Source organism: Hippocampus bargibanti, linkage group LG12 (genome assembly GCF_051943395.1).
Source record: "Hippocampus bargibanti isolate YZ-2025 linkage group LG12, ASM5194339v1, whole genome shotgun sequence".
In the NCBI taxonomy this organism is placed as follows: Eukaryota; Metazoa; Chordata; class Actinopteri; order Syngnathiformes; family Syngnathidae; genus Hippocampus; species Hippocampus bargibanti.
Genome location: NC_142745.1, coordinates 16,961,159 through 16,985,966, shown reverse-complemented (window position 1 = coordinate 16,985,966; position 24,808 = coordinate 16,961,159). Strand labels below are relative to the sequence as shown.

The following is a 24,808-nucleotide window of genomic DNA, read 5'->3' as shown; positions in this document are numbered from 1 at the left end:
AGAACATAAATACAGTAAATAAATATATTTATTTCACCCCCCAATCCCCCACATAAAAAAAAACATAACAAACAACTGTGAAATGCATCAAAACAGGGATGTCAAACTCTTTTTTTGTCGCGTGGCATATTATAGTTATTGTTTCCCTTGGAGGGCTGTTATGAAAGGAATTGAATTTCATCAAACCATATAAATGTTTAAGCACCTCCTCATATTAAATACACAGCAAATATCAAATTGATGGATAACCAGTTTTGACATCAGAAGTTGAGAGTAATGGATTGTTCAAACATTGGAAGTATTCCATTATATTTGGCATTTTGGAATAAGGATGCAGATGTTAGCGAGCATCATGGATGGCGATGTGCTTAAATCGATTTCGCGGGACACATAAAATAATGTAGTGGGACAAATTTTGCCCAAGGGCCTTGACTTTGACAACGGTACCTTATATCAAACAGTCGAATGTGGAGCGCTGTGTGAGTTTGCTGTTTGCACCCGGAACAACAGCCGTCTGGCTTTTTTATGTTATTACACACTCAGGAAATTATAAAAAAAAGTAAGAAAATTGTCTTCTGATTTTGAATCTGACCGGATGTGAGTGTTTTGTTTTGTTTTTCGGAGTGGAGGAAAGGAGAACTGACAGGAGGAGCTAAACTGACATTGAAGACATGAATTATGACTGAACACAAGGGCAAAACACAGGTTCCCCTTTGTGTACCAAGAAACAAAACAAAACTGCTCCTCGGAACTCACCGAACCTTTGAGACTTTCACTCCTGCAGGCTTCAAAGAACTATTGCAGAAACCAACTCCGGGAATCTCTGACCTCGCCGCCAACGGGATGACTATATTTAGGCAATGGATTAATACAATGAGTGCTGAGGATTTGACAGGTCAGGACCTACATAAACACAGAGTGAGGTCTTCCTTTGGGGAAAGCTTTACCATTCCAAAAGAAGTCCACTTTTCTCAGTCAAGACAAATGTATTTTTTGCGCACTGTTATCCCAAAAATAAAGTACCTGATTGTGAAATTTTATAACCAGACGATGGCAGTGGGTTTTTGGTACTTATTTTCCCCCATGGCACCAACTGTCATTGAAGCTAATGTTGTAAATTTGCCTAAATGGCTGGATTTTTTTTTTGTTTTGCGTGTCCAACACACACAATAAAAATTTAAATATTTGTGTCCGTATCACATGAATATTCGAAAAGAATCCCCCTCGAGACAGAAGGCAAACAAAGACGGGCAACATTTTGAACTGCAGCTCTTGGACAATACGCTAGCCTGAATATCGCAAAAACAACCACTGAAGAGGAAAATTGCCTTTCAGGTGGGCCATTTATGAATTGCCAAAAAATGGAGACTCAACTGTTGCGTATAGTGGCCAGCCCTTTTCTTTATCCAGTTTCATAGATGAAATATTTTTTCTTTCCCTTTTCCACTCCAGTCTTTCTCATCAAGCTACGACTGAATCGCTTTAAGACTGCAGCAAATTACAAAAAAAATGACTGGATGGTATTGCTTTGCGTTGCCGGAAATGGAAAGAAATTGACTGTGGTGCTTATCCAATTTAATGCTGAAAAAAAATGTTGTGATGTATAGAATTCAGGATTTTTTACAAATATATTGAAGACGTTGATCCAAGATGGACTCCTTATCAGCTCATGTATTTTGTTTTTCTACTTTCATTCCTTTCATCACTTTGCTGCTGTGAAATGTAAATTTCTCCACTGTGAGACTAATAAAGGCATATCAAATCCAATCCAATCTAATCTCAAAAGTCAACTGGGATGATCAGTTCACTGGTGAGTCTGAACAAGAAGTTAGAAAACGTTTGCAAAGTAGCAGAGAACCCTCATAAAATTTACATTTGCAAATGTAACCGATAAGTTTAGGGGTTTGGAGGGCTTCTGTCATGATTTGCAGACCAATTTGTTTGCTTTGATGTAATTTTTTGACATCTTGTTGAAGTGAGTTGAGGAGCTTCATTTAGACAAAAGTACTGTTTACAGGCAGGCACTACCGATCCGTGCACACTAAATCCAGCAGACGTTTAAACATCTTCTTCCCCCAAGCCATTAACTTCTTGAACAGTAGCCCAAATGGAACTGTATAGTGTCTCTATAGAATTTTTTTGATGATGATACTAGTGCAGCGTGTTCGACCGGAAACAAATTCCTTGTGTGTTCTACATAGTTGGCAATAAAGATGATTCTGATTCTGATAATCACCTTTTAAAACACTATTTATTTATTGCTGTATTTATGTATGTATTTATTTTTTTATTTTATTTATTTGTTTGTTTATTTATTTGTTTTTGATTATTTATTTATGTGTTTATTTATCTATTTGTCTCTATTTATTGATACATGAATCTCATTATTTATCTATTTTGTGTAAATATTAATTTATTTGTGTTTTATTTTCGATTGTTCTTTGTTTATTGTTATTTATTTATTTATTTATATTTTGGGGGCTATTTTTTGTAGATTTGCTGAGTCCTTCTCTGTGCTTTATGGATGCCTGGGCCGACACCACAGATTAGGTTGTTTCTTCACACATAATGGGTATCCTTTCATGACATTTAAGTTCCATCTATTTTACACCACCCTCACCGCTCTAATAAAAATACAGCCATGCCTCTATCATAGAAAAATCTGTTTCCATTTCAACAGCAGTTGTAATAATCGAAACAAAGATATTCACAATCACGTCTCTCAATGCGACACGGGGGGTGCAGTCCGAACTGCTCTGCCTGCTTCTTCTTGTTTGTTCTGCTCGCCTACTTCAAGATTTGTAAACACCAGCCACGTCTGTGCATTGCATGGCCAATCAGCCGCCCCCGGGGCGCCCCCGCGCACGCTCTGCCCCGATCTCCCAGATTATTCATGGTTCAAGGTCGGCTGAGTAACCATAAAGTCGAGGCAGCAATAAGCAAATCGGAAAATTTCCCCAGATTAATTCCCAGAGTGGAATGCGAGTCGGCGGCAAGAGATGAATTAAGAAGGGGAAGGATGGGGGCCGAGCAAAATGCAATGCAATCTGTTCAGGTAAAATTTGACACATTGGTAAGAGAAACTGGCAAAAGGACAATATTTGCAATGGGAAATTTGTTTTCAGATTTTTTATAGAGTGAGGTTAAAAACGTTGCATGGTCTGATGATGTCTTCAAAGAAAAATTGTACAAAAGCTTTCATACAGATGAAAAAGCAAGTGAGACAGAGCTAGCCGCTTTAGAAGCATTAAACATTCAGCACAGCACATATATATTATGTTTTACAACAATAGTTAACCAAGTTTCAAATTTCACATGTTCCAGTGTAAAACTGGCTGGTAAAAAAATTCCACAAAGGCCATTTTAAATGGAGTGAATGAAACTGAGTCTTGGCTTTCACTACACAGAGGAAAATGTTTCTTCAGCCGTCATCTGTCCTTCTTTGAAGATGTCGGACGTTTCGCTCCTCATCATCTTCGTCAGCGACCTAAAGTTGTGCTGGTCACCCTGGCCTTATAAGCCGAATGGACAGAGGCGGTTGTGACAGACCTCTGCTCTGATAGGTCCTTGTGCCCATCCACTGTGCTGATAGGTCCTTGCTCTCAGGTCAGGTAGGGAATGAGCATGTCTATTTCTGTTTTGTAACGAAAAACATCCACGGCTGATGGCGAATCCGAGGACAGTGATGTAAGCCCCCCCCCCCCCCCAAAAAAAAAAAAAAATAAAAATAAATAAATAAATAAATAAATAAATAAATAAATAAATAAATAAAAACAAAAAAACAGCCTGCATTTGAGAGCCAGTTTAAAATTGTTCTGTGAAATTGTTGCATTTTAACTTCACGGCCTGGTACAAAAGTGACCTGAAACTATGGGGGGCATGAAAAATGAACAGTACATAAGGGTTAATACCTCACCAGCACACCTCAAACACTTTCAGGCTGTTAGCCACTGTGCCGCACATCAGAATTCGGCAATTAATCTTGTTGAAGACTTAACGAGAGCATTAGCGGAGAGGACACACTCAGTCAGTGTCCTCCAAGTTTGCCATGCCGCGTTGCCAAAACAGAGCATTAGGCCTCATCTGATCCCATTTTTGCAGACACACACGACAAAGATGCTAACGTTGGCGGTAAAGCCACAAGCATAAATGTTTTAAACGCGACTGGATAAAGTCCTGTGGGGCCTCAGTTGTATTCCTATGGATGGTAAGAGAGTTGATATCCTGGTCGGGCAAAGTTGTCCGCAGCATTTGGAAATTGAAAATCTCCACTCTGGTTTCAAGGGGGCTTTTGTTTTCTTTTTATAATAAGCAGTAAAACAGGCTGGTCACCCAGGGAAAATGCTTATTTTTGGTTTTATTCAAATGAGAGTCATATTTATTTAATGGTTTGCTCTTACGAGGGGAGAAAAAATCAAATGAAAGCCGTTTGAAATAAAAATATGATCTCTCAATTGGCTGCAAACACTCATCGTGAGCCAGTAGGACTCCGGAGGCGTTCCATGCAAATCATTGGAGACTGACTGCAGTTCTCACAAACATTGGATTTCTTCTAATAATTACGTCAGCAAAGCTATTATCTGCAAACGATCTGCGTCACTGAGTCACCTACGAATAGAGTTTTCAAATACATATAGCCACTTCTCGACACGTTTGTACACACACGGATAGAAAATGAGGATAAACCAGGATATTGAATGGATATCTGACTGGCCAAGTATGTACAATGAGACTTAAAAGAGGTGACAATACCGTGCACTCAGTATGTTTGAATAGAGCCACCGAGAGTACAAGTTGGGTTTCCTTTAGTTGGGAGTACAGTGAGACCTCAATTTACGAACGCCTTATAATACGAACTTTTCATCATACGAACGTCAAATTTATGAATATTAAGCCTCATAATAAGAACTATTTTCATCTTACGCACTTCGGTGGAAGTGTGTATACATAAATACATAATCTTCTGCGGAAGAACACGAAAGCACACGACCTTCGGCTCTGGCGGAGTGATCTTCGGCAACCGACAGCGCTCCAGCCGACGCTACTTTGCACACCCCCTCTCATTGAATGCACACGTCCATCGCCTCCTTGCCGCTTTTTGCTTATACTTTTACGATTAGGGCACCGAAAAAAACCCACCACAGGCTCGTGTTCAACCCAAGAAGAAACACAATAAAATCACCGTCGCTGAGAAGAAGGAGATAATTGAAAAACACGAACGACGTGTGCGTTTGTGTGATTTAGCGACAGAGCGCGGCTATGCTAAGTCAACCATCGCTACCATCCTTTGCATCAAAGAAGCTAGCAAAGGTGCGTCTGTTGAAAAAGGTGTTTCCATGCTCTTAAAGCGACGGTCTGGGGCAATTGAAGAAGTTGAAAAACTTTTTGTTAATTTGGAATCACGAAAAGCAGCTATCCGGCGACAGCGTGAGTAAAGCTATTTTATGCGAGAAAGCACGGCTTATTCACGCCGATATCGCCATGCGCCAACCTGGAAGTTCGGCGCTTATTCAGGATTTTAAAGCCCGTAACGGATGGAACGGAGGAGGAAAAGGCAATGTTGGAAAAGTGGAAGATGTGCAGGGTTTTACCGAAGAGTTCCATCCAGAAAAGACTGGCTATGACAATCATCAACATGATGAACGATAATGTGATGCCTCAGCCTCGTAACACCTTACAAGTCAGAAAGCAACAGGTGTCAAAAAGAGGTTTTTAATCAGCAAAAAGGAGGAGGAGTCTCCAAAGAAGCAAAGAGAAGCCACACCAGAGGTTAAGTTACCAACAGTCCTTCTGTGACTCTCCTTCCATAAGCCATCAATGACCATCAAAAAGGTAAATACAGCTTTATTTTACAGCACAGTTTATTTCTTTAATTACAGTCCTCATGTAATGTGCCTCTCTTTCCAAACAGCAAGTCCCTTTGACCTTCGACCTCCAACGCCATTCCATCAAGTCATCAATGACCATCACAAATGTAAATAAAGTGACTTTACGATACAATGCAGTGTATTTCTTTAATTACAATACCATAGCCCATTTATTATGCATAGGATAAGGTAGGTTGTGTGTAGTTTTAAGGCTTATTTAGTTGAAAAGTATATTTTATGGAAACGGATTATTCCCATTTTAATGGTTTCCTATGGGAATTTTTTTTTTTCGAGATACACACTTTTCACCTTACACACTCTGTCTGGGAACCAATTAAGTTCGTAAGTTGAGGTCTCACTGTATGTGTGTCCAAATTCTGTGCACGCATATGTGCGTGAGCGGGCACGTTTGCGTGCACGCAGGAGTAATATTGTTTCCTTTCTCCTGTCTGCTTTGCTTATGTTTTATTCTACTGTTAAAGTGGGACTTATTGCATTCCTCAGGCAGATAATTGCCTTCCTCTTGCTTGTATAGGAAGCCACACAAATAGCGGATAACAAGGTGCTTTTGCTTGTTTTTATGTTTCGCTCTGTTAAAAAAGATCACAGTGAAGCTTCCATCACGGAGAAAGGACAACAAAGTACAAAGGGAAAAAAAGGCTGGTTAAAAAAATAAAAATAATAATAATAACAATAATAATGGCGGCCCGGTAGTCGTGTGCTTAGCACACCGGCTTCACAGTGCAGAGGTCGCCGGTTCACGTCCCGGTCTCGCCTCCCTGTGTGGAGTTTGCATGTTCTCCCCGGGCCCGCGTGGGCTTTCTCCGGGTCCTCCGGTTTCCTCCCAGACTCCTAAAACATGCATGGCAGGCAGATTGACCACTTCAAATTGTCCCTAGGTGTGAGTGTGAGAGTGACTGTTGTACGTCTTTGTGTGCTCTGCGATTGGCTGGCAACCAATTCAGGGTGTCTCCCTCCTCGTGCCCAAAGACAGCTGAGATAGGCTCCAGCACCCCCCGCGACCCTAATGAGGAATAAGCGGTACGCAAAACGGATGGATGGATAATAATAATGAAACAAAAAACATAAAACTATTTTTACTTTTACAAATGTACACATTTTTAAATGTTCTTTTATTTTTTCTAACTTTTAAATTTAAAATTTTTAAAATAAAAACATGTTGAAGTTAAAAATAAACAATAAATACATAAAAAAAATATTACATGTTTATTGCTATTTGGTTTTAATTTTTAAAATTTGAAATATTTATATATTTTTTTATATTGCATTGGTTTTCATGTTTTTTTTTAAATATTAACAATTTTACTTTTTAAAATGTTGACATTTTTAAATGTTTAAATGTTTTTCTTTTTAAATTACAAAATTTATACTGATCTGTCGTTTTGAAGAAGGAGCTGAGCCAAAAGGCAAAGCTCTCAATTTACTTGTCGATCTCCCCTCATCTATGGTCACGAGCTATGGGTTGTGACCGAAAGAACAAGATCCGGGATACAAGCGGCCGAAATGAGCTTTCTCTGTAGGCTTTCCGGCCTCTCCCTTAGAGATAAGATGAGAAGGGGAGGGGAGGGGCTCAGACTCGAGACGCTTTTCCTCCAAATAGAAAGGAGACAGATGAGGTGGCTCGGGCATCTAATCAGGAATCCTCCTGGACCCCTCCCTGGTGTCCAGGGAGGGGTCCAGGGGGAGAGGGAAGTCTGGGCTCCTCTACTGAAGCTTCTGCCCCTGCGACCCAAGTGGAAGATGGATGGAAGGATGACATTTTATTTTTGTTTATTTTATTTTTTTTTTTTTTAAATGTTAAAATCTATATGAACAATGATGTTAATATTAACAATGACGTGTCAAACCGTAATGTTGCTCCTTCTGAGTCCAACATGCCATTTCATTCCAAGGCGCATTAATCAGAGCCTCTAGAGACTCCAGTGGTATAACGACCAAATTGATCTTATTCACACAAAAATAATAATCACTCACAAGCGCATTTCATATGTCCACGAGCACAAAGCTCCAAGGCCGAGGCAACGGGAGGAAAAACAAATATCCTCAGCTGTTAGCCATATAATGACACCCCATTGGGTTACACTGACAGTAATAGCACTCCAAGCAGCAGTGGGGTGGATATTATGGCTCGACATACGATGCAATCACCACAGGAATGTTGTACAATCACACAGTCACGCGGTGGAAGAAGAGGCTCCAGCATTGGTGACACGCAGAAAAGACTCGAGGGAGGAAGAAAATCTTGTTCTAAATGCATTAGTAATTGGGTACTTAGACCTGTGGTTGAAAAAAAGTGTCTCAACACATTCGCTGGTTGTTGATGTTGCGCTGGAATTAGTATCCACGTGTCTCATCTGGATCAAACATTTTTTTTTTTTGTATATTGTGATCTCATGCAATGAAATGCCAATGGTGAATACTTAATGAGTCCAAAAGGTAAACATCCATGTAAAAATGAATCCCGCTGCAACATAATTAAATGCAGATAGGGACATTCTGGGAACACATTTCAGCCTGGGAATAGGCATTCGCCTCAAAATAATCCTCAGCATGATGGTACGGGGTGGAGAAGGGGGTATCAGGAGGGGCCTGGAAATATACCAGCCATTCGGGAAAATGTCTCCCTGGTACAGTGAGACCTCAATTTACGAACTTAATTGGTTCCCAGACAGAGTGTGTAAGACGAAAAGTGTATATCTCAAAAAAAAAAATCCCATAGGAAACCATTAAAATGGGAATAATCCGTTCCCAGGTTTCAATAAAATATACTTTTCAACTAAATAAGCCTTAAAACTACACACGACCTACCTTATCCTATGTATAATAAATGTGCTATGGTATTGTAATGAAAGAAATACACTGCATTGTACCATAAAGTCACTTTATTTACATTTGTGATGGTCATTGATGACTTGATGCAATGGCGTTGGAGTTTGAAGGTCAAAGGGACTCGCACCTTTGATGGCTTCTTTGTTGCGAAGGATGGTAGCGATGTTGGACTTAGCATAGCCGCGCTCTGCCGCTAAATCACACAAACGCACACTTCGTTCGTGTTTTTCAATTATCTCCTTCTTCTCAGCGACGTTGATTTTATTTTGTTTCTTCTTGGGCTGAACACGAGCCTGTGGTGGTTTTTTTTCTGTGCCATAATCGTAAAATTATAAGCAAAAAGCTGCAAGGAGGCAATCGACGTGTGCATTCAATGAGAGGGGGTGTGCAAAGTAGCGGCGGCTGCAGCGCTGTTCGGTTGCCGAAGATCACTCCGCCAGAGCCGAAGGTCGTGTGCTTTGGTGTTCTTCCGCAGAAGATTATGTACTTATGTATACACAATTCCGCCGAAGTGTGTAAGATGAAAATAGTTCTTATTATGAGGCTTAATTTTCATAAATTTGACGTTCGTATGTTGAAAAGTTCGTATTATAAGGCGTTCGTAAGTTGAGGTCTGACTGTATTCCCAATAGCCCATGCTTTGGGACTTTGTCCATCCACCCAACTCCAACTTTTCTTGACACCCAAAAACGATTTGAGGATGTTGATGAAGATACCAAACCAAAAATTTCGATGAGGGCGAGGTGTTCATTTAAGAAGAAACAAGACTTGTCGCCCCTGCATGGATGACATGCAGTAAACTGCGACATTAACACCATCACCACTGACTTTGATTGGCACAAGGATCTCTGTCTCTTTCTGTCTTTACGGTGTGCACCACACCAGTTTATTGCCAACCTAGTTGAACATCAGCCAATGTCGATCACAACAGTGTCAAAGCAGCATTCTGAAGCTCAACGCTGTGGATGATGTGAATAAGTGATGGTGCCGCCTGGGCAGCCCAACAAAAGTACTTGTTTATTTGGCCACATGCCACTTAGTAAGACACAGGCTCAAGTATCTCTGGGGAAACACAAACACAAACAAAGATGGGAGAGGTGGTGGAAAGATGGCGGAGGTGGTTCTAAGGGAGTGGAGGATGGGGCAGAAAGCAAGAAGCAGTGTCAAAGCAGTATTTTGCTGTACAACAAGGTTCTCGGACATGATGATAAAGGTGTGTACATCTCTGATCCACACACTCGCTCAAACATTTTGAACGTTGATCTATAACATTTTATTGTGATGAGGCCACTGAAATGATTTTCACAACTAAGCAATAAATAATTAAATAAATAAATACATAAATAAATAAATAACATCAAAAGGGGGTTTTGGGTATCAAGTAAAAAGAGATATATGTCTAGTAAACTATAGATGACCAAAGCCACGCCTTCTATACCCCTGCTCTGTTCCATGCTTCCTATCTAAACAAATAAACAAATAACTAAAAAAATAAATAGATCAATAAATAAATAAATAAATAAATAAATACATAAATTAATAAATGGGTAAACAGATGAGTAAATAGATAAACAAATGAATGAGTAAATAATAAATAAATAAATAAATAAAAATAATGCCTCTTCATGAGTTGTCACCTTACCGTGGTGGAGGGGTTTGTGTGTCTTAATGATCCTAGGAGTGAGGTTGTCTGGGGCTTTATGCCCCAGGCAGGGTCACCCATGGCAAACAGGTCCTTGATGAGGGACCAGACAAAGTACGACTCAAAAGACCCCATATGAAGAGACACATAAATGGACTTCGTTTTCCCTTGCCCGGACGCGGGTCACCGGGGCCCCTCACTGGAGACAGGCCTGGAGATGGGGCTCGTTGGCGAGCGCCTGGTGGCCGGGCCTACACCCATGGGGCCCGGTCGGGCTCACCCCAAGAGGAAACGTGGTCCCCCTTCTCATGGGCTCACCACCCATGGGAGGGGCCAGAGGGGACGGGTGCATTGTGGGCTAGGCGGCTGTCAGGGCACTCGAGGCTTGCGGACCGGACTCGAGTGACGAAGGAAGGGGGGGCGGTTAGGATCCGAAGTACACGGCGAGACAGGTTTCCAGGAAAAAAAAAGTATTTACTGAGACACGCATGCGAAATAAAGAACAGGGACAGGTAAGTGACTGTGACCAACAAAGGCAGACGAAACGGCAAGGTAGTCGCGAGGGTAGCTTCCAGAATTCTCCGACGGAGACGGTAATGTGCGATCGGCTTATATAGTCAGAAGGCACAATCAGCGAATGACAAACAGCTGTGGGAACCCAGGTGAGTGATGATGGGAGGGGCCGTCTCCAGGGAGCAGCGGAGGAGGTGACGGGAGGGCCGGGGCGCGCCCAGGACGGCGACGAGATGTGACAGGCAGCCAAAGGCGGGGACCCTGGCGGTCCGATCCTCGACTGCAGAAGCTAGCTCTTGGGACGTAGAACGTCACCTCTATTACAGGGAAGGAGCCCGAGCTGGTGCATGAGGTCGAAAAGACTAGACATAGTTGGGCTTGCCTCCACACACAGCCTGGTTTTTGGGACCAGCCCTCTCGAGAGGGCTTGTACTTTCTTCCACTCTGGAGTTGTCCACGCTGAGAGGCGTAGAGCAGGTGTCGGCATACTTATTGTCCCTGGTTCGCCGCTTGTACGTTGGGATTCACCCCGGTCGACGAAAGGGTTGCTTCCGTCCGCCTTCGGGTGGGGGGGCGGATTCTGACTGTTGTTTGTGCATATGCAGCAAACAGCAGTTCAGTGTACCCATCCTTTTTGGAGACCTTAGAGATTGTGCTGGAGAGCACTCCCCCTGGGGACTCCCTTGTTCTGCTGGGTGATTTCAATGCTCATGTGGGTAATGACAGTGAGACCTGGAGGGGTGTGATTTGGAGGAACAGCCCGCCGATCAGAACAGGAGTGGTGTTTTGTTATTGGACTTCTGTGCTTGACACGGATTGTCCATATGTGCACGTGGCACCAGGACACCCTTGGTCGCCATTCAATGATTGACTTTGTAGTTCTATCATTGGATTTGCAGCCTCATGTTTTGGACACTCGAGTGAAGAGAAGGGCGGAGCTGTCAACTGATCACCACCTGGTTGTGAGTAGGCTCCGTTGGTGGGGGAAGATGCCAGTCCAACCTGGCAGACCCAAACGTGTTGTGAGGGTTTGTTGGGAAAGTCTGGCGGAATCCCCCGTCATAAAAGTTTCAACTCCCACCTCGGGCAGAACTATACACATGTACCGTGGGATGTGGGGAACATTGAGTCCGAATGGACCATGTTCCGTACCTCCCTTGCTGAGGCGGCAAATCGGAGTTGTGGCCGAAAGGTGGTTGGTGCCTGTCGTGGCGGCAATCCCCGTACTCGCTGGTGGACACCAGTAGTAAGGGATGCCGTAAAGCTGAAGAAGGATTCTGGATAATTTCTCCACTGTGAGACTAATAAAGGAAAATCCAATCCAATCCAATCCAAGGAGTCCTATCGGGCCTATATGGCCTGTGGGACCCCTGAGACAGCTGTCAGGTATCGATTAGCCAAGCGGAATGCAGCCTCAGTGGTCGCCGACGCAAAAGCACGGGCATGGGAAGAGTTCGGTGAGGCCATGGAAGCCGACTTCCGGACCGCTTCAAGGAAATTCTGGTCCACAATCCAGCGTCTCAGGAGGCGAAGCAGTGCAACACTAACACTGTGTACAGTGAGGATGGGGCGCTGCTGACTGACCTCGACTCAAGACGTCATGAACCGGTGGGCAGAGTACTTCGAAGACCTCCTCAACTCCACCAACGTGCCTTCCTTGGAGGAAGCAGTGTCTGGGGACTCTGAGGTGGGCTCTCCAATCTCTGTGGTTGAGTCACCGCGGTGGCTAGAAAGCTCCTCGGTGGCAAGGCCCCGGGGGTGGATGAGATCCGCCCAGAGTTCCTAAAGGCTCTGGATGTTGTAGGGCTGTCTTGGCTGACACGCCTCTGCAACATTGCGTGGTCATCGGGACAGTGCCTCTGCATTCGCAGACCGGGGTGGTGGTCCCCCTTTTTTTAAAAAAAAGGGTGTGTTCCAACTACAGAGGGATCACACTCCGCAGCCTTCCTGGAAAGGTCTATTCAGGGGTTCTAGAGGGGCGGGTCTGTCGGGAAGTCGAGCCTCAGATTGAGGCGGAGCAGTGTGGTTTTCGTCCCGGCCACGGAACAGTGGACCAGCTCTACACCCTTACAGGGTCCTCGAGGGTGCATGGGAAATCACCCAACCAGTCTATATGTGCTTTGTGGACTTGGAGAAAGGGTTTGACCGTGTCCCTCGTGGAGTTCTGTGGAGGGTGTTCAGGAGTATGGGGTACAGGAGCGCATGATACGGGCCGTTCGGTCCCTATACGACCGATGTTAGAGTCTGGTTCGCATTGCTGGCAGTAAGTCGGAGTCGTTTCCAGTGAGGGTTAAGCTCCGCCAAGGATACCCTTTGTCACCAATTCTGTTCATAACCGTTATGGACAGAATTTCTAGGCACAGCCGAAGCGTTGAAGGTTTCCGTTTTGGTGGCCTCAGTATAGCATCTTTGCTTTTTGCAGATGATGTGGTACTGTTGGGCCTTCAAGCGGAGCTCTCCAACTCTCTCTCGAGCATTTCGCAGCCGAATGTGAAGCGGTTGGGATGAGAATCAGCACCTCCAAATCTGAGACAACAGTTCTCAGTCGGAAAAGGGTGGAATACACTCTCCGGGTCGGGGAGGAGATCTTGCCTCAATAGGAGGAGTTTAAGTATCTGGGAGTCTCACGAATGAGGGTTTGAGGGAGCGAGAGCTGGACAGGCGGATCGGCGCGTCGTCTGCTGTGATGCGGACTTTGTACTGATCTGTCATGGTAAGGAATGAGCTGAGCCAAAAAGCAAAGCTCTCAATTTACCGGTCGATCTACATCCCAACCCTCATCTATGGTCACGAGCTATGGGTTGTGACCGAAAGAAAAGATCCCGGATACAAGCGGCCGAAATGAGCTTTCTCCGTAGGGTGTCCGGGCTCTCCCTTAGAGATAAGGTGAGAAGCTCGGTCATCCGGGAGGGGCTCAGAGTCGAGCCGCTTGTCATACACATAGAGAGGAGCCAGATGAGGTGGCTCAGGCATCTGATTAGAATGCTCACTGGACGCCTCCCTGGTGAGGTGTTCCGAGCGTGCCCCACTGGAAGGAGACCCCAGGGACGACCCAGGACACGCTTGTCATGAGCGAGTGACAGCTGGGCGAGGCCTCCGCTCCCGACGTCCGCCAGTTGCTGTCAATTCGCTCATTACTGACTGTTGGACATTTAAACCCAACGCTGGCACTTACCCAGCGTCGGAAGATTCTTCGCCTCGCGTCTCACCCGATCCATGAACTGATACGAGTGTTGCTTCGCCCGAGGTATTTATTCGCTACGATCCCGTCTGTTTGTTCGCCCGGCTTCATATGCTGTTTTGCACCCTCGCGTGCCTTTGTATTTTTCACTCGCTAGTGAGGTTGGACGGATTACCCCCCGCTCACCCGCTAGCTTTACCATTTTGTCACTTTTTGTTTAAGTTAAGTTCAAGTTTTTTTCCGTGTCCGCTTTGTATCAAACCCGAACTTTTTGTTAAATAAATCATCTGCCAGCACCTACACCTCTGTCACCTGCATAGCGATCCTCCCCCATCCCTAACGTTCCCACTCGTCAGCTGCCACTGTCGCCGTCGGAAAGTTATAACGCTGAAGAGACTATGTCTCCCAGATGGCCTGGGAACGCCTCGGGATCCCCCAGGACGAGCTAGACGCAGTGGCTGGGCAGAGGGAAGTCTAGGCTTCCCTAGTGAAGCTGCTGCCCCCGCGACCCGACCCTGGATAAGCGGGAGTAGATGGATGGATGGATGGATGGAATGCTTGATTAATATACATGTCAATGGCAGTAAACCATTTGAATCCAGTTCACGAATGACAACATCCACAGCGGTGACTGAATGAATCATGACGATTGATTCATGTTTGATTTTAGAACCTGATATCCACTTCTGTCATCTCTCACACAAGTACGAACAACCACTTAGCCTTGACGCAAATGTACATTTCTATTTGTCGAAGGTGACCAATCTGCTCTGCGCATAGAAGCTGGTCAGCAGGTTCAGGAGGTTTATGAAAAGTGACACCAGAGATCGAGATGGAGCTGGCCTTATTATTTACAATAATACAACAATTATTATAAAACCCGTCACTGCGCAACTACCCACACATCCCGGGCGGGTTGATGATAATTATTGAGCACAAAATGTGCAAAATAAGCAAGGTTGTCTTCATGCATTCATTCTGGTCTGTTTAATTATTTTATTCAGCCCATGAAAGCAATTCTAATTTTGTGAAATTCTATGATGCTTGCTAAAGTACAAACCAAAATTTCAAATTGTCCCATGTAATCACAGCAAACAATCACAGTCATTATTTTTCACTTCAAATATGAAAACTAGTTATTCATTAACTTGTTGTGTGCCCTATATGAAATATGTGGAGGCACTGTTGTGTTAGGGAATTGGCTATCCTAAAGAGTAAACAGCCAGATTTACATTTGGGTGGGTTACCAGTTTAGCTAAAATTGATAATCCTGAAGAAAATAGTCCTTGACTGAGTTCGCAATTCATCACAACCGATCAGGCATACCGGGAAGAAATTATAACATAAGGTCACACATTGAGGAAAAATTATGAGATGAAGGGCATTTTTCATTAGTCTGGAGACAAAAACGAGCCACAAAATGGACGATGGCTTGGATAAGAATCCGCAGCGACTTAGCTTTAGCGATTATCGGAGTCAGCAGCACGGGACTCTGATTCTCCTCATTCCTGACCATGCATCAAGCAGAGGATCTTGTTTGGCTTGCTCAATTAAATGCCCACCCGCACATAATTAACAACGGTTTTGTCCACAGATCAATAAACGGCATGTTCATTAAAAGTCCCTTTGCTCCCTTGATTCGACTGCATCGGAGGTGGCAAATTGTATCAGTCTTCATTCTGGGTTCTCGACTTGGGTTGTTTTTTGGAGTTTTTTTTCAGCTAGCATAAGATAGAGACAGAAGGAAAGGGAAGTGGATGCACAGAGGATTTAGAAAACTTTAGAGAATGAGTGAATAGACGTGGGGAAGCATCAGAGTACGGGAAACATGAGATCGACTGTTCATCTTCAGCGATACGGCGCATGAATAGTGCTTAAATGATTCGACATCAGCGGAGAGCATTCATGGCTTTATGGGGCAGTACAGCGAATTTTGTGGTTTGTGCATCTGTCACACATATCAAAGGTCCCCGGTTTGAATCTTGGATGTAAATCTTCCCACACGCATCTCACGCTTGCAAATGTTTTTGTCCTTAACTTGACATGTCCATTTCATGGTAAGACCAGAGGATTGTCATCAAATGGTGAGTATAGTTTTGCTTTTTTGATTGTTGCTGTGCCGATGACCATTTTGTGTTTGGGAGCCTTTTACTGAGCGAGTTGCTTGTTCTGTAGCCACAAAGGGACATAAGTCTTCTTGTGCCGGTCCCAAGCCCGGAAAAATACAGAGGGTTGTGTCAGGAAGGGCATCCGACGTAAAAGCTTGGCCAAAACAAACATGCGGATCATACCTCTGAAGATGGAGGTCACTGATTCGCTGTGGCGACCCCTTGAAGGGGAAAGCCGAAAGGAAAAGAAGAAGAAGAAGAACTTGGCATTCATGACCTTATCGCTTGGCTCATAGTTTGTTTTGCTTCCAGCTTTGGTTGTGGGAATTGCCCCAATTTTGAGAATCAATCTACCGCACAGGTGTCAAAGTCAAGCCCCAGAGGCATAATTTGGTCCGCCACATCATTTTATTTGACCCGCGAAAGCAAATCAAGCATGCCAAGTGACTTGATACTTGCTAAAATCGAAACCAAAATTTCAACATTTCTTATGAAAACCACAATAAAATATATTTGATGAACATATTGAAAACTAGTTGTTCTTTAACGTGTTGTGCGTTCTGTATGTAATATGTGGAGGAGATTAAACATTCTAATGGTCTTCCCAAATTCATAATGGCCCCCCGACAGGAAACTGTAACTACAATGTGGCCTGCAGCAAATAATGAGTTTGACACCCTTGGTCTACCGGGACTTCAGGACTTGCCAAGATAGATGATCATCCAAACAAACAGCGGCTGAACGGTCTGTCGCCAGAGATGACGACACCTCAGCTCCTGGCGCCTCTTTCCCAGATACGCTCGGGAGAGTCATTGATTTTTGCATGATGCCTTTTCATTGTTTCTAAATTGCGAAAACCTATTAGACATTGCAAAGTACGAATAACCTCCATAAACTGAGGTACCATGTCAGATAATCCTTTTCAGACAAATGATGTGGAAAACTTGACGGACGTGTCAAGGATTTCCAAAGCAGCACTCAAGAAACCGGATCAATAAAAAAAAACATTAAAATGCGCATCAGGTTCAGGAAACGGCTAATGACATACAATCTTCAATTATAGGCCCGAATTGTTTGCCATGTTTCACAGAGCATGACAGCACGTCTTACCACATCCCGAGGATCAGATCGATCCAGACAGCAGTTGCCGGTTTCAAGTGTCTGGATGCCAACCACCTGCCATAGTCTCACACGCCAAGCGATTACAGCGCCGTTTGCTTCAATCTCGTTGCGACGCACTTGAGCGGCAAAGAAGTATCACGGTCTCCCATCTGCCGTGCAAGCGAGGCTTCTTGGAGAGATACACTTTGAAGGCGCCACTGTCTCTGAGCCAGGCGTGTCGCTTTTATTATTTTGATTGGGTTTGGAGGAGTACCAATCACAATGTTCCATGCGCTCTGCGATATTTCTCGCTAGACAAGTTGGCTGGTTCATATCTGCAGTGGTAACTGGGTTACGTTTGAAGACTGTTATAAGGGAAGCCATGGAATACCCTTGGAAGACAAACACGCATGTACTGAAAGTAGTTATTTCTTCCTTTGATGGACTGGTGATCTGTACAGAGTGTGTACTGCCTCTTTATATGATGTCGGATAGTTTGACGATGGGGGCGTTTTTTTGCCTTTCTTAACAGCTGACTTTTTGTGAGGCTGGTCACAGTGAACTTGGAATTAGAAAGACATATTCAGGAATGCCACACATTTGCCATTAAATTAGCATACTGGCAATAAAATCTACGAAACAGGCTGACAGTTGAAAGCGCTTTATAACATGAGTCTCCCATTATTTCATGCATCCTGTTTTGATTGGTAGCTCAGTTTTTAGGATATTTGGGTTTCAGGAAGATCTAATTTGGTCAAGATGAAATATTCCATTTCATTAGAAGGAATGGGAAGCAGTCAACATGATTATGACAGATTACGGCTCCAAGCTGAAGGAAACGGGGCCCTGTTTCCCGAGGTAAGTCCACCTGCATTAGACAGAGTATTGTCTGGCTCACTGAGAATTTAAGATGTTGTTTGTGCAGAAGCAAATAAAATACTGACAGGGGAAAAAAAGCAATGTGTCTCAAAATATTTGGAGAGAAACAGAAACTTGCCAATACTAATGGTGTTCAAAAAATGAGGCTTCGTGAAGCACTTGTGACATTTTTAAGGCTTCAGAAGATGTATTTAGGTTAAAAATGAAGGCAAGTACAATGGCAGTTTTCACTGCATCTTTAAACTGAGAGTGCTAGTTTGTCGAGTCAAAAAATGCTTCATGAAGCTTCATTTGTTGAAAATCACCACTAACCCAAAATCACATTAGCCGTGACTAATCCAACCCCTGCTTGCACCAATTTTGCTAACCTATACCTGCATCTTTAAGGACACATATTTTTATATATCTATGAAACAGTGATCCTCATCCCATACTGGACTGGTGATGACATAGAGGGATTGCAAACAGCAGATTATAAAGATACTCAATACAGATGGACACAGATAAAAAAAAAATACATACGTTCTTCAAAGATTAAATCCAGTACCAAAACTAATCGCGATTTATCTGGCCGACGGCTGAATTTACCAGCACATGTGATTCTAATCTGCATCATGCCAAAGAAGCCCGAGAAAAAATCTGACTATATGAGGTAAAGAAAGAGGAAGTGAGAGCCATTTTTTTGCCAAAATGATGCATCCATGTTCTGAAGAAAGCGAATCAGGGGACCGTCTGCCGGTGTTTTGTGAAATCAATATTTGGTATGTGTTGATACGTAGTGTCCGTGTGTTGGGAAGATTAGCTTGCCTACTTTTCTCTATGCGGTGAAATGTTTGCTTGAGCCTATCCCAGCTGTGTTTGGGAGGGCCGAGGATATCCTGAACCAATTGGAAGCCATTCGCAAGGTACACACTGATGAACGAATATTAACACCCACAGCTTGGGACAATACGTCTGTTTAAACTCTCAGTCGTACAGGAATGGTCCATCGATGAAAAAGCCGTCATCTGTACTTCTTTGAAGGTGTCAGACGTTTCGCTTCTTATCCAAAAAGCTTCGTCTGCAGATGACGGCTGAAGGAACTTTTTCATCGATGAGCTAGGGACAATGTTCAATCAGCCTGCCATGCATGTTTTTGTAACATGGGAGAAAACCAAAATACCCGGAGAAAAGCCACCCAGGCACACATGGAATATGTGACCTCCACACAGGAATTGGGACCTGCACCAACTGCATTGTGAAGCGGATGTTTAAACAAGCCTAGGGAATAGATCCAAGTGTGAAAAGTAAGGTAAGAGTAAGGTTTTATAAATAGTTCCCTACCAGGATATCCTTCATGGGTGACTGACATGACATTTTCAGTGAGTTCACGCATCAGAATGGCTTTATTAATGTCAAGAATAATTCTGAATTAACCACTATACTTCATGAAATCATGGCACTCAATGAAATGTAAGGTCAAGAAATCAGAGTGAAAATAAATGATTGTTAACACCTTTCAGTTAAATTTAAAAAAAATGAATTTTTTCATTATTTTAAGTGGAAATTGTCCTGAATTTGGCAGAAACGAGTTTCAAAGAATTCTTCGTGGGTCGACTGAGGCATGAAAGACAAAGAGTTAATGATTTGTGGGAAAAAAAAGTGTCTGTTTCGTCATACCCGTGTCCTATTTTTTGGGAAATTTTACCGATCCCTCTTGATAGACTTTCATCGAGTTTTTGTTTTCTTGAAAGTGGAACACCAACTAAAATCTGGAATAATTTAAATAATTTAATATGTGATTAAATGCATTCCCTACCCTATAATGGTACAGTAAAACAAAAAGGCACATCTCTGCACGGCGTTTGCATCCCTGCTATTTCTTTAAATCAACACCTGCGCTCTCATATGAACACACAGGAAATATTGACACAGTTTTGCTTAAGCCTGCACATTAAAAAATGGCCTGAACTGTGAGTATTTGAGATTTGCAAAAGCCTCTCAAAAGCCTCCAAACACAAACAAGACACGAGGGGGGGTCATTTTTTTCATTTGAACTTAATCCAAATCTTCTTTCATCACAGTCCTCCAACGAGTGTTGACACAAGATACATTTTAATCTGAGTTTACTTTCACAATAAAAGCACCTTTAAAAATGTACTCATTCGTCATTTGTTTTTTACAATTTATTGGATGCTCAGAGGTTTATTTGGCATTATTCAATTAGAGACGTTTTTTTCTTTTTTCAGTAAAAAAAGATATCAGGAGGCCAGAGTTAATAGGGCCGTTGACTAAAAGCAGTGATGTCAAAAGAGACTAGCGTGCAACGTAGCAATGACCATCTGCACGGTGAGTGGAGTGCAACAAAGGTCAGCGACGGCTGGTATTGCTTAGGTTTTTTATCATTAGTGTATGTGTGTGTGTTGATGTGCGTGTGTGTGTGTGTGTGTGTGTGTGTGTGTGTGTGTGTGTGTGTGCGTGTGCGTGTGCGTGTGCGTGTGCGTGTGCGTGTGCGTGTGTGTGTGTGTGTGTGTGTGTGTGTGTGTGTGTGTGTGTGTGTGTGTGTGTGTGTGAGCGTGTGTGTTGCAAAGGTTGCTTTTGATCAGTGTTGGAGGATTTAAAACAAGTAATGCCTCATTCTGGCTGCCTCCCACTGACATGCTTGTGACCAGCGTCCACCTCTGCTAAATCACAGAAGCCGTTTGCGAGAGTGAGCATGCTGACTGTCCAGTCCTTTGCATTCCATATTTTCCAAAATGTTGGTTTTTGGAGTAACGAGCAAGAGTAAAATCAATTTCCATACAATTCTCATTAATCAAGGCGGCCTGATCAACATGGGGTTAGCACACCGACGTCACAGTGGCTTGGTCATGAGTTCAAATCCCTTTTTAAACATGTGTAAATGTTTTATTTTCAAATGTTGAAATAGTAACAGTTTAAAATTAAAAAAAATGTGAATTAGTACATTTTTACATTTTTACATGTTTACACTTTAGCATGTTTGCATTTTTGACCTGCTGATATAAATAGGGGAGCTTGATCTATGATTGTAATAATGATATAACGTGACCAACAGTAAGCTGAGAGCCTCTCCATTAGATATGGTGGAAATACATGGCGCTGGCTCAATGAAAGTCCCATTCCAACATCGGCTAACAACTTAAAAGAGAAGCAGTACAAAGTAAATAACAGGAACAAACTTAAACAACAACAAAAACAATAAACATATCACTGGATAAAGACATTGGCAAAAGCCTTCACCACAAATTAAAGTCGATTTTTTTGTAAAACCACCATTTTTGATTTTTAAAACATTTCTAGCCTGTAATTATGATTTCCCCCAGCAAATGCTATACAATTAATTGTACATGAATCGATTCCGAGGGTGTTATTGGGTCTAGGCATCATCATGCTACATCGGATGAGTAACTCATCAGTAGCAACAAAACCACTTCACAAGCTACGACTACCAGTACATACATATGTATATTGTATACATATTGTACAAACAGTATTGTAGATGAAATAAACACAACCTGTACATCAAATGGGAAAAACAAACATGAGACATTATAAATATGATACAATGATAGTTTGAACGTATGGTTGCTGGTACGGGATCTTCAGTCCTGCTCATTAAAAGAAATAACGAGCTGGCGGTTGATTATCGTTGAGGTTCAATGCAGTCTCATACGCTCGTCAGGATGAGAGGCTCTGTATCACCTTCATCAAGTGCAGAGGTTATTGCCATAACAAGTTCAGTGGGCACAACTAATCCCCGCAAGACTCTTTTATTTTGATTTGAGCTGAGCGAGACACACATGCACACGCGCGCGCGCACACACACACACACACACACACACACACACACACACACACACACACACACACACACACACACACACACACACACACACACACACACACACACTATGCATAAACAAATATATCAAATTATGGCTTGCATTACATTCAATTATATCACACAGCAGATGGTGTGAACCGAATCAAACACGCATAATCTCAATTATTGGATCTGCACAGGTTTGATATTAACCCTGATGTACAAGGACGCGGCACAGGACTTATTAAGACATGGAAAGACCTGAGCTGATGACTGTGCTTTTTGGATGTGCAATAATCCGCAGATTTTGAGGTAAACAAACCCACGCAACCGCGCTCGTAAACACTCAGGAAATGAAGCTCAATTGCTAAAAATCTGTCATAGCTAATGTGGGACTTTGTCATGGGTGGTTATTTGTCTTAAAACATGCATTTCCGGTATCGTATTGTGTCCTGGAGTGTTGCAATTTGCGGTTTTGTCAATATAGCATCAGTAAAGTACGTTCTTTATCATCTGGTGTCATCTGATATCATCATGTATGGTATTGTGTTGTGTCGTATCATACCATACTACATCGTATCTTAACAAAACCGAAACATATTATATTGCATAAACATCCGAGTCGTGTAAAATATCGAAGGATGTTCTTGAATGTACCATAAGTTAGTGTTCATTTTTCATAACGTCTCGCATGATATAATGTGATATATTATAAATGGTGGGTCATAAATATCGTATTGTCACGTACAGAATCAATTCACCTTTCCAGATTTCACTGTTCCATACATGTGAGAATAATACAGAATATATTGTACGATATCAGATATGCGGTATAGCAAAACATCTCGTTTCTCCCGGTACACTGCATCGCAGTACTGCAACATACATACTGTTCCCTACCGCATCACAAACATATAAAGTTGTGCCGTATTGCATCCTATTGCATCCCATCACACCATTTTGCGCCCTGTGTAGCGTATTGGTTTGTTCTTGGTTTCTTGACATTTGAAAGAGAAAGAACCGTCAACATTTGGTAAGTCAAATAAAGTCAAGACTTTGAACTTTGTCCGACGGCTGTCTGAGAACATCTGGTAACAGATGTAATTTCAAATGCTTAACGCGCTTGCTTGGGCCAAGGAAAAGTAAATCCCGTGAAGTTCAAAGGTGTTTGGTCAAGATATGTGAGCGGTAGAGCGTGAACAAGAAACACGGTGGTCCAAGGTCAAAGCTTGCGTCCTACAGCGTCTTGTATTGTTATTATTTTTTTCGGTACAAATCTCCAGAAGATGGATGGGATTATATTATCTCTGCGGCAACACACATGACATCAGAACACTGTCGGACAAAATCAGCCGTGCGCTGGTAAAGCAGAACTTCCTGGCCCGGTGGGATTAAACAAATAAAAAAAAACTCACCGTCCCCCCGTCCGATGACCTCGCCGCCACGCTTGAGAGACGACTCTCGGGTCCGCGTCCAAATGTCTCACTTCTGCAATGTCAGAAAGAGACCCCGGAGGGGAGCTGATTGTTTTTCCTGCTTTTTAAATTAATGCATTCCCCTGTTAGCTTTCTAATGGAGGAGTTAGTAGGCGCGCAGGGAAGAGAAAGGCACACTTTGGCAATTTGCTAATGGAACATGAAGGGAGAAATGGCCCATACGAAAGAAGCGGCGCCGGCGGTTGATCTGCGTGCAGAGAGCCAAACTGAGCTATGTAATGTAAGAGCCGAAGTGCTTTGAAAAATACACTACAATCATTAACTGTCTTCGTCTTGGGAGTGAGGAAGTGGAGGTCCCGCGTTAGCCCCGGAGATCCTTCAAGAGCCTGCAATCTTCATTTAATTACTCGCTCTGCATTCGTAGAACTCCTGTACCTCGCTTCCCTCTTGCAATGTCAGGAAGTGCAGCCCAGGCTATTTAGCACGGGTAATTGCCATCCCACCGTAGCCTCATTGAGTGAACTTTAACCTGACATTAATGTAAAATCAAGAATGGAAAAAATGAACTTTTGGTTGCTTCGAATCCAAATTGCAAAGCAAAGACTCTGTCAACAAGACGCATCTTGAGGATTTAGTCCGCTTAATTCACTGGAACATTATTTACAATCTCGCTTGACGGAAAAGCAGGTCACGTACATGGAAGGAGGGCAGATATGTACTTGGCACGCACTAATGGAAAGAACTCAGGCCTCTTTGGCTTGCGCAGTTGACGTTTGAGCACTGACATCGTTTGAGTAAGAACATTTATTCATCAGATGCCCCCCAAACCCCTACGCCATCCTTTTGTCAGAAATATATGTTTGCCCTGTAAACTCGTCATCTATTACCCAATTTATAAAGGTGATAAAATGCACCATGTTAATGTGTTGGTGGGAATCGAGTGGGAGACTCCAAAAAATAAAGCTCTCCATGACATTCTAGCATTCTAAACCCGTCTCCATCCCAATCACAAACGTACAATTGCTTACAGCTACTTATAGAAAATCATTGGACAGCGAGCCGCATGCAGCTTCACACAATCGGAACACGGATACAATCTGGTCACATGTAGCATCTTGCTTGGATGAAATAAATTAATTAATTAACTAAAATTAATCCATTAATTACATGTATATAAATAAACAAAAAATAAACAAATGAATAAATAAATACATAAATAAATGGATGAAACAATAAATAAAAAAATAAAAATTAATAAAGAAACAAACTAATAAATGAATGAATAAATACATAGACGAATAAATAAATACATAAATAAATTAATAAATACACATGCGCCTAATAAAACAGAACCGCAGTTCTTCACCTCCAAATACAAATCTTTTATTCAGACCAAAATTAAAAAAGA

The 24,808-nt window shown here is 42.7% G+C and overlaps 1 protein-coding gene and 1 long non-coding RNA gene across 8 annotated transcripts in view; one reads left to right on the top strand and one right to left on the bottom strand.

Moving 5' to 3' along the window:
• cdh22 (cadherin 22) overlaps positions 1 to 24,808 on the bottom strand; it is a 200,453-nt gene that overhangs the window by 127,771 nt on the left and 47,874 nt on the right. For 5 of the 7 annotated variants that reach the window (XM_089009500.1, XM_089009502.1, XM_089009503.1 and 2 more), the window contains one exon: positions 23,380 to 23,452. The exons of the other annotated variants lie outside the window; for them this stretch is intronic. In XM_089009500.1, the coding sequence (XP_088865626.1) occupies positions 23,380 to 23,452 (73 nt within the window). The remainder of the gene's footprint in view (positions 1 to 23,379; positions 23,453 to 24,808) is intronic. 7 annotated transcript variants of the gene reach the window in all.
• The window catches only part of LOC148890742 (uncharacterized), a 219,077-nt gene that overhangs the window by 164,063 nt on the left and 30,206 nt on the right, over positions 1 to 24,808 (top strand). The gene's annotated exons all lie outside the window — the stretch shown is intronic.